Source organism: Corvus brachyrhynchos, unplaced genomic scaffold (genome assembly GCF_000691975.1).
Source record: "Corvus brachyrhynchos isolate BGI_N302 unplaced genomic scaffold, ASM69197v1 scaffold258, whole genome shotgun sequence".
In the NCBI taxonomy this organism is placed as follows: Eukaryota; Metazoa; Chordata; class Aves; order Passeriformes; family Corvidae; genus Corvus; species Corvus brachyrhynchos.
Window position 1 is genome coordinate 38,178 of NW_008240122.1, and position 10,081 is coordinate 48,258.

Here is a 10,081-nt window from a genome sequence, read left to right on the forward strand (position 1 = left end):
AGTCACTCCCCAGGGTGTTTCTGCCTCCGCAGATCTTAGTATGGAAGGAGCTGGACTATGGCGCGATGACGGAGTCGGAGAAGCAGATGCTCGTGTCGGAGGTGAACTTGCTGAGGGAGCTGCGGCACCCGAACATCGTGCGCTACTACGATCGCATCATCGACAGGAGCAGCACCACCCTGTACATCGTCATGGAGTACTGCGATGGGGGAGACCTGGCCAGCCTGATCGCCAAGCGCGCGAAAGAAAGGCACGTGAAATGTGTTTGTGGCACGCTCGGAATGTCTTGCACGAGTCTTGGGCAGCCCAGAGAGAAGGGAAACTTATTTTGTAACTCCTGAGCAGTTTCGGGATTAACCCTTTGGACCCTACAACTCTTCTCAAATGCGAAAGGTTTTGTACAAAGTTACAACAGCGATGGGAATTGTGCTATTGAATGCATCACCGGGCTGGATGTTGGTGCTGAGGTAGTAAAAAACCCCAGAGCTCTCCTGTGAGGGAGAAGCCGTTGAGAGGTTTCTGGCTATGAATGGGGTTGAGAACATGAACCAGGAGGTCACAGCTCTTGTAGACAGGCAGCTTGCTCTGTGGGTTCTGGCCTTCCCCATGAGAAAAACTACTGGGCCCCTGTGTTCTATTGGGACACCAAAATATGTGGAAGGGAGGAGTGATTTTGAACACAATGTGAAAAGCTACTTATATAAAGCTTTATATAAAGCTTGGGGAGACATCAAGTTGATAAGGCTTCACCTTGGTCTAATCTTAGCATCCTATGTAAGCATAGTATCAGTTTTCACATTCTTAGGTCAAACACGTACATGATACCACCTCTTTTACTTTGGGACAACAGTCTAAAACAGTTCTGCAGCTGCCCCCCAGCATCAGTGTTTTCGTTTAAGGAAGTTTGTATTAAAAAATCAGCCCTGTTTTGGCTGTTATTGTATGTTGCTCATTATTAACAGGTGACAACATACTGTTATCTTAAGTGATCAAAGGGGCAGATCTCATCGTACAAGCATCAAATTGATATTTGTGTTGTAAGTAGTGAAAATGCTGTGTGTTTGTTAGATGGTTTGGGGAAGGAAGGAAATACTGCAGGGTTTCTGTAATAAAAGTCTAAATGTCTTCTAACATGTTTGCAGTGAATTTTCTTAAAAAAATCAGTTTTAAAGGAGAATGCATAGATGCCTGTTGCTGATAGTGGCTATTTCAGTGGCATTTTATGATAGTAGTATTAAAAGAGTTATGGAACTAAGACTGGCAGTGACTAATCAAACTGATGTGTGCTCAGAAAACCCATTAAACAATGTGTTCATTTTTCAGGCATTTCTTGGAAGAAAGCTTTGTTCTCCGAGTGTTGACTCAATTAACATTGGCCTTGAAGGAGTGTCACAGACGGAGCGACGGTGGAGTCACTGTGCACCGTGACCTGAAACCAGCAAATGTCTTTCTAGATAGCAAACAGAATGTGAAACTTGGAGATTTTGGACTGGCTAGGATATTGCACCATGACACCAGCTTTGCCAGAACATTTGTTGGAACTCCGTATTACATGTCCCCAGTAAGACCTCCCCTCTATACATGATCTTTCATTTTGCCCCTCCAAGGTGTGCTGTGTTGGTCTCAGAGTCCATGATTGTTTGGGAGATTTTAATCTTAAATTATTAAGATTGGTCTTAAATGCAGGTGACTTTTTTTTATAGACTATGTATGTTCTGGAGACAAGGTTATTTTCATCTTCTTTCCTCCCCACACAATCAGTTTCCTTCTAATTAAAGTTGCTCTTCACTGTATAAGGTCTGTTATATTCTTGGGACATTAGAGTTGTTGGAGTATATTGTTCCTGTAAAAGAACAGGGAAGTTAGGGGGCTTTTATGTTTCATAGAGTTAAGGTAAAGAGCTTATTAAATTACCTCCTGATGACAGGATTTTAATTTGTAGTGGAAATGAGAAGGAATGACTTATTTCCCTGACACAGGGGATTTTGTGTGGAAAAGATTAATGTTGACTGAAATAGAGTTGCATCAGTTGAAGATTGGTGCAACACTTCAGTCTTCTACAGTGTAGTACTGCCACAAATTGTTAAAATCCTTCTAGTAAGACTAGATATGAATATTAATTAGGATGGAATATTAGCAGTAACTCCAGTATATAATGGTTTATTTCAGGTTTGAATAGTAGCTGATTATCCTGCAATAGTGGAACCATGTCTTCATTAATAAACCTAAGATTGTTCTCTTTCTTTAGGAACAAATGAACTACATGTCATACAATGAAAAATCTGATATCTGGTCTCTGGGATGTCTTGTGTATGAATTATGTGCTCTCTCGTAAGTATGGTAGTGTGATAACAAATGTGGAAACATAACTGCTAATGCAGGTGTGATTTATATTTTGTATAGATGAAAGCTTAAAGGTTTCAGAGACTAGTCCTAGATTTTTATTTCTGTGTTGGGCTTGACATGAGGTAGTCAAAACAAACCTTGATTGCAGGGTTTTTTCATAGTCTGATGCTTTTGTTTTCTGAAAATAAGTCCTGTAAAACTAGTGAAAGAATCCAAGAAAAATTTTCTTCTTCAGGCCTCCATTTACAGCTTACAACCAAAAGGAGCTGGCAGAAAAGATAAGGGAAGGGAGGTTCAGGCGAATACCGTATCGTTACTCAGACGAGCTGAACGACCTTCTCAGGGAGATGCTGAATGTAAAGGTAAGAATCAATTACTGTTGTTTCCACCTATAATTTGGGCTAGAACTGAAATACTGGTTTTTCTTCTCACTTATGAAACAAACCAACCTGAAGTAGTGGTTATCACCTTGTCACTGGCAGTGTCACTTGTAGGGGAAGGAGGGAGGAGTTGTGCTCTGAGTCCATCAAACAAAGGCAGCAGCAGCTCAAGTGTCCTGCCAGGGTCACAGGATGCCAAAAGGCTGCCTCAATATTGGCTTACACGGGATTTCCTTACAGCATGCTTATTGAGGTCTTATAATTTCAGGGTTAAAATGGTTCCAGTGTGTTTGGAAGTTGGAAGGGGCTGTTTTGTCTTCATTTTGGGGTTTGCTTTATATGGATAATGTATAGCTTGTTCCCCGCTGCTAGTGTGGGGGTGTTGAGAAGAACATGGCATGGGACAACAAAGCTGTATCAAGCACCCAAGCCTCCAGCAGGTATGGATTGTTCAGCAGATTGTTAGCTGAGGAATCTGCTGACAGCTGCCTCTGCACGCTCACCCACCCCCTTCTGACTCTGCAAGGAGAGGGTGCCTGGGCTGGGAGACACAGACTTGCAGCTCTGGATCTGAAGGCTGGTAGCAGCCTCCTCCCTTGGCTTTTATCATCTATTTGTGCTACTCCTTCCTAAGTTGTTTTCTCCGATTTGTCCTTCACTTTGTAGTACCTCAGCTGGTCTTGCTTGGGAATCTCTGGCCTTAATGTTTCTTCTTACAGATGGAACATATTGGTAATGTCTTTCCTTTAGGATTACTGCCGACCTTCTGTTGAAGATATTCTGAAGCACCCCTTGATAGAAGACTTGGTGGAAGAAGAACAAAAACAGAATTATGATAGAAGAGGCTTGAGACCATGGGAGCCAGAAAGGCTGCAACACTCAGATGCTGCAGTGAATGAGCTGAAATGGAAGGAGCAACAATTACAGGAGCGAGAGAAAGCCATTAAAGAGAGAGAACAACGTCTGGAGCGTATGATATTCCATTTTGGGATGGGGGTGGCACTGAGATTCTGATTCAGTTGGAAGAAGAAAAAGTAGACAGTTTTCAGAACCCTCATTTTAATGCAGTAGGATACTGTAGTCCTGCATGCACCACTAGAATTTTGTCTAAAGACCAAACCAAGAATGCTCAGGGCTTTACTCTGCTATACGAGCTTCTGTTTTAAATTACTAAGATATAATTGGCAGTTTAGATATGGAAGTCTGGTTTGTGAAGATTATTAAACATGAGTGGCAGTTAGGAAAGCATACAGAAAAGTAGGGTCTGCACTGTGCAGTCTAGGTTGCTTTTTACCTGCTGTGTAAGTAAATATTGCCTATACTAACATGTAACCTAAGGTGAGCTTGATGCTGGGGGGAAAAAAAAAATTTGAGTAAACTGTCAACTGCTTTTATAAAAGCTGCACCCCACAGGTTAGCTTACCTGTGAGACTATAGATGGCTGGTCCTCAGGTGCTGGCATTTCCTGCCTACATAAGATACCTCTTTGCATATGCAGTAGGCTCTGCAATAGTTTTAAACCATTTGTATTTTTTTTTTTCTGAGCCTGAATAACAGCTGCTACTGTTGTAAGCAGGGTGTTTAGTCATAGCTGAGCTATAGTATCTAGTATATAAACAATTAAATCTGGTGTCAATCATGTGTGCCACGAGTTAATGTGTAGAATAGAAAGTTGCTATCTCATCTCTGTTGCAGACATGTCAGAGTTTGTAGTTTTAAACCATTTGTATTATTTTTTTTCTGAGCCTGAATAACAGCTGCTACTGTTGTAAGCAGGGTGTTTAGTCATAGCTGAGCTATAGTATCTAGTATATAAACAATTAAATCTGGTGTCAATCATGTGTGCCACGAGTTAATGTGTAGAATAGAAAGTTGCTATCTCATCTCTGTTGCAGACATGTCAGAGTTTTTGGAACAGAAGCATGCCTGGCATTTCAGAGTACTTGTCAATGCTTTATTAGTGCATTGATAAAGTTGTATCTATGCAGCAGTTATCTTTGCTTAGAGCCATAGAATCAGAAATGTGGGTGCATCTCACTGGCTATAAAAAAAAATAAGAAAGCCCACCATGCAGAGTCACTCTAACAGTTACATGTTCACACTGCATACTACCATATTTCTACTTCCAGAGAAAGAACGGGAACTCTGTGTTCGGGAGAGACTGGCAGAGGACAAACTTGCTAGGTACCTTACTAACCTATAATAGTCTATATTAGAAACTCTACAGTCTTGTAACAAAAAGCTTAAACTTCTCTTCCCAAACCAGAGCTGAAAACCTGCTGAAGAGGTGCAATCTCCACAAGCAGCAGCGGGAGGTAACCTATGCGGAAGGTCCAGGTATGCAAATACGCAAGAAGGCGCTTGCTCAGGCCATTGTAGGCTGGTGTGACCGGAAGAAAGCCCCTGGTGCTCAACGTGCTCGGCACAGCCCCCTTGGGGCAATGCAAAGCCCAGCTATGGCTGCACGGTTGGGAAGAGACTTTTGATTTTCTGCTTTGCAGAAGGACTTAATGAGTGATGCTGAGCATAAGTCTGAGTTAGCACTGTTTGCACTGCAGTCTTGTGCTGTCTGGGAAATTAGGTTCTTGTGGTGAGCTAAGGGAAGTGCCTGCTTGTAACCCAAACCTTTCTCAGAGCTGCACTTATTTTATGTATGGATGTCTTTTTATGGACCTTTGATTTAGTTAATTTTAATAAAATTGCACACTTCTAATAAATTCAGCTTTCATTAAACTTGCAAAAGCTTCAACATGGGAAATATTATTTGTTGCAAGTGACGCAGGTGTGCCTGGTGCATTGTATAAACTATGAAGAATACACACTGCTATTATAGAAAGAAAAACTCAGATTTGAAAATGTGCTAAAAGACTTCCTGACTGCCTCTAGTCCAATCTGTTTTACAGTAGTATTTGATACTCACTTGGTTGTTCAATCCTTGCTATCATAAGGGGCAGTATCATCTCTTTATTGCTGCCATCTTTTATTATTAAAAATAATATTCAAGTATCTAAATGCCTTTTTAGATAGTGGTAGGAATAGTGAAGGGCTGGGTCAGAAGTAGCACTCTAGAACAAAGACATGTGAACACTCTTTAACATGCAGTAACACTCTCTTCATTTAGTTTTGGTCTGATAAAGCAAGATAAGCATGTCACTGCCTCCAAAGCAAATAAAACTGAAGCAGCCTTGTTTTTTTTTTTTCAAGAAGTGCCTATCACAGCAGGAAAGGACACAAGTAAAATGCCCCTAGAAAGTGAGTGCTCCTTGAGCAGTCTCTAACATTTGTCAGCTTTGAGAATTCCACCCGTCTCTCAACATCTTGTCTGACTTCAGCACATTAAAGAATTTGAGAACAAACTTGCTTTTGGCTTTCTGATGTTGCATCTAAAACTGGATGACTGAATGCAAATGAGCTTCTGCTCTTGCTTCTGTTCTCTTCTGCATTTCCCACCCCTTTACATGATATTGTGACCTTACCAGGTATATTAGTTTTTGAGGATAGGCAAAACCAGTTTGGGTGGTTAATACCTCAAGATAGATAATTCAGAAAAGTGAACATAGTTATTACAAAACTGTCCAAACCTTGCAATAGCTGTACAGCATGTGATTTGCTGCTCTTGCATTTCAGTCCAGTGTGCTCTTGTTCCAGTGTTTCTAAAATTATACCTATTCTCATATAAACGGACCAAGTGTTTCTCCAATCTTGGTACCACCATTGCTTGCTTGTGCTTTCACTTGCTTAAATATGGCTATATTTTTCACAACTGGATTGCATCTCACACATCTCTTAGATCCCTAAGTTCTCCTAGAAGTCCATTGAGGGGTTCACTTGACAGTAAAATGGAATACCAAAAATCCTGGTTTTTAAGACAGGGTCCTGGATGCTACCCTATTTTTGCAGGGCTTTTCTGATTCTTAGTGAGCCATTTAATGTTAAAACAGATCTGACTTAGAGTAATGAAGCTAGAAAGTGCTGAAATATTTGCTGGCTTTTTAAATTCCTTCTTGCTCTTTAGTGCTTATATCATTCTTGCTGTAGCCTCATCAATTGCCAATTAAGGCTTCAGTGTTAAACTTAGAATAGTTAGACCTTTGATTAAATAAAAATCACACCTTAAGTTGGGCCTTGTGAAGTTGGCTCTTATGAGAGGCAACTCAGCTGTTATAATAGCTTTTGATGGTAGTTTTTGTACTCTTGAGTCATTAACTGCCTTTTGATAGTGGCATGCTGTAGGATACACTATGAAAATTCCTGTTCTGGAGGCTGCAGTGGAAGTAACTTGCTAATTTTTAATGCATGTGAACTCATTACTTGTCAAGTCAGCCTAATTTGTACCCCAGTGACTTAATACAATGATAGAGTTGAAACAATGTGGGTAATGTACAAAGACCACTGGACAGGTTGAGTCTGCCCCTGCTGTGAAGAAAAGACAAGGTTTTTTCAGTAGCTGAAAAAAATTTAAAAGCTGAAAATTCTTTAGGAATTTTCTAATGTCTAATTCTTTCAATTTTCTTTTGGAACGGGCTTATGTTACTGTTTATTTAATTTCTGTCCTTCAAAAGAAGCATCATGTCTTCTCTTCTCAATCAACTAATATTTCCTTTGGTATTGGGAGGTGCACCCTAAAAACTACTATGGCATATATCCTTTTACCACCATCATTTAAAAGGCTTGCTTTCAATTTTTTTTTCTCAAAAAAGAGAAAAGAGTTGTTGCTATTAATGGAGATGCATTTAATTAGATCACTTAAAGCCATAGGTAGATGACAAAATGGGCACCAGGGTTAAAAGCAATAAATGCTGGAAGATGCACTAATGCAGTACTTTTTGATTTCTTAAGATAATGCACTCCTGCTTCCCCTTTCTACAACCAAGAAGAACTCACTCTTTGATGGAAGTGAAGAGAAAGCTGTGCCTCCTCATAATATGGAAAACTATTTCCTTTCCAAAGGGAAAAGCTCTGATCTCAAAAGGCGTCTATATGCTGCAAATCTACGGGCTCAAGCACTGTCTGAACTGGAAAAAAACTATCAACTGAAGAGCAGACAAATCTTGGGCATGCGTTGAAACTGTAACAGATGTATTTATATTTGAAAAGAAGATTAAATGTATAGGCAGATACTTGTGCCTCCCTCTCTTAAGCTAGAACCTACTGAAAAAGTATTTTAACAGTTGTTGTACAAACTCTTAGTTTATGACAGGTAGTTTATGATAAATGCATAAGACGCTATATGATGAAAATAGGTACTTTTGATACCAAATAAAACAAACTGAATTAATTGTATTATTATAGAAAGGTATTTTGGTCATCCTGTTTACCATACTTTTCTGACAATATAAAGAATGAATATATATAAATGATTTGTTTAAAATCTGATGTGAAAAACTTTTCAGGTGAAAAATGTACAGATTCACAGTCTGTAGGTTAAAATGATGCTGTATGTAATGCACAGTTGTTGATAAAGGAAGTATTGATATTCTGTATATGTGGGAAAACAGTGCCTTCTTTTCTGCACTTGTAAATATTTTTTAACAAAAGAGCACAAAGATTTTATGCTGTCTCTTCCTACTAAGTAAGTGACCTATCAAAGCAGGTTACTTTTAATGTTATGTTTTGACTAATGAGTGGGGTGGGTCAGAATAACATAATTTATGAGTTTATGTTCTTTTCTGCCTGAGCAGCTGAATGCCTTGTCCACCAGCTCCTGCAAGGCCTGTGTCAGGGCATGGCATTTGAAATAACACCTTTTACTTACCTTGAAACTTATAAACTGATCCCCTGAGACTGCTGTCCAGGATGGGACGCCATCCAGGGTATTAGCATCTGTGTTTTGGGGCGGGGCAGTTGTCCTTTAAATAGTAAATCCTTCTTTTCTTGAAGCTTAGGAGGTATCTCCATCTAAAGCTTAACAATGCTCTGCTGGTGTAGGAGTTGCTCACTTAAGGTGGTGTAAGTTTCATGCACTAACTCAGACTCATAAATTTTAAAATATCCTTTGAAACTAATGTCTGGCATATGATTTACATATTTTTTTTCCTCTCTGGATTGAAATGCCATAAAACATACATTCTTAGAAAACAGCTTGTTTTCAAAACATTTGTTTCCTTTGGGCTATGAATGTTATCTGAGGAGGAATTCTAGATGGTTTTTACTTCATAGGAGAGAATCTTGTTTGAAACATCAATTTAATTTGACAAACTAGATCATCTTAAGGGTCCCTTCCAACCCAAACCATTCCATGATTTGCTGATAGAGAAGTACTTGTGTAACCCAACAACATAACCCAATCTTGCAGATTCTTAACCACCCAGTAAAACTTAACATTTGCTTGCAGAGTGGTTGCTGTTTTCACCACAACCTTTGCTTAAAAGAATTAGACATGACTATTTAGTTTGCTAATGTAAAACCACCAGCATTCTAGTGGTTATTCCCCAGCACTAGGTGTGGTGGGAATGTCTGGCAGGTGTATACACAGCCAGAGTAGCTGTGCCACATGGGTCAGTGCAGCTTTCCTCTGCATTCTTTCGTATTTCTGAAGCTTCTCATTTATGTGGAGGGTGAATCCCTGCTTTGTCACCACATCTGTGCACTTAGATTTTTCTGTTCTGTGCCTCAGTCAGAAGACCTGCAATGGAGTTCTGGCCTTCATGTGGATCTTTATGGTTTAACCCATAAAACATTAAAGGGTAGTACAGTCTGAAAAATATGTAGGATGCAAGAATGTTTTGCCATCTGTAAAATGCAGGTATCAGTGAAAGGAGGAAAACAAGCAGCCAAGAAAATAAATTAATACTGATTCATGAAAGACTGTATTTCCAGAATCTCAGAATGGTTTGGGTTGGAAGGCACCTTATGGATCATCTGGTTCCAACCCCTCTGCCATGGGCAGGGACACTTTTCACTAGACCAGGTTGCTCAGAGCTCCATCCAACCTGGCCTGGAACACTGCCAGCCACCATCCAGGAAACATCCATAAATTCTCTGGGCAACCTGTCCCAGCGCCTCACCACCATCACAGCAAAGAATTTCTTCCTAGAATCTAATCTAAACCTATTCTCCTTCAGTTAAAAGCCATTCCCCATTGTCACGACATGCTCTTGCAAAAAGACTGTCATCTTTCTTGTAGGCTCCCTCCAGGTACAGGAAGGCCACAATTAGGGCAACCTGAAGCCTTCTCCAGGCTGAGCAATCCCAATTCTCTTAACCTTTCCTCATAGGAGAGGTGCTCCATCCCTCTAATCATCTTGTGAAAGGGCTAGTGTTTACAAATGCTTTGCTTTTAACACGACCAAGGTAAGAAAATGGCTTGAGAGTATTTTTTTCCCTTGGAATACACATTTCTGCAATTTAAAAGT

At 40.0% G+C, this 10,081-nt stretch overlaps 1 protein-coding gene across 2 annotated transcripts; it reads left to right on the plus strand.

The window, feature by feature from the left end:
• The first annotated feature begins 6 nt into the window (after positions 1–6).
• On the plus strand, positions 7–8,209 carry NEK2 (NIMA related kinase 2). 2 transcript variants are annotated; one of them, XM_008641685.2, is made up of 8 exons: positions 7–250; positions 1,324–1,561; positions 2,249–2,331; positions 2,582–2,708; positions 3,477–3,696; positions 4,856–4,910; positions 4,993–5,063; positions 7,566–8,209. In XM_008641685.2, exons 1-8 carry the CDS (start codon positions 66–68, stop codon positions 7,790–7,792), a joined length of 1,206 nt encoding a protein of 401 aa, XP_008639907.1. In that variant the 5' UTR covers positions 7–65; the 3' UTR covers positions 7,793–8,209. The 2 variants fall into 2 exon arrangements, with proteins under 2 accessions (XP_008639907.1, XP_017600384.1); XM_017744895.1 differs by lacking the exon at positions 7,566–8,209 and adding an exon at positions 5,931–7,559.
• Positions 8,210–10,081: the final 1,872 nt, after the last annotated feature.

Bases quoted from the DNA above. Each gene is read 5' to 3' on its own strand.
- NEK2 (XM_008641685.2), top strand. From the start codon at position 66: ATGACGGAGTCGGAGAAGCAGATGCTCGTGTCGGAGGTGAACTTGCTG. The intron at 1,562-2,248 runs GTAAGACCTCCC...CTCTTTCTTTAG, and splicing joins CTCCGTATTACATGTCCCCA to GAACAAATGAACTACATGTC. The intron at 4,911-4,992 runs GTACCTTACTAA...TTCCCAAACCAG, and splicing joins GCAGAGGACAAACTTGCTAG to AGCTGAAAACCTGCTGAAGA.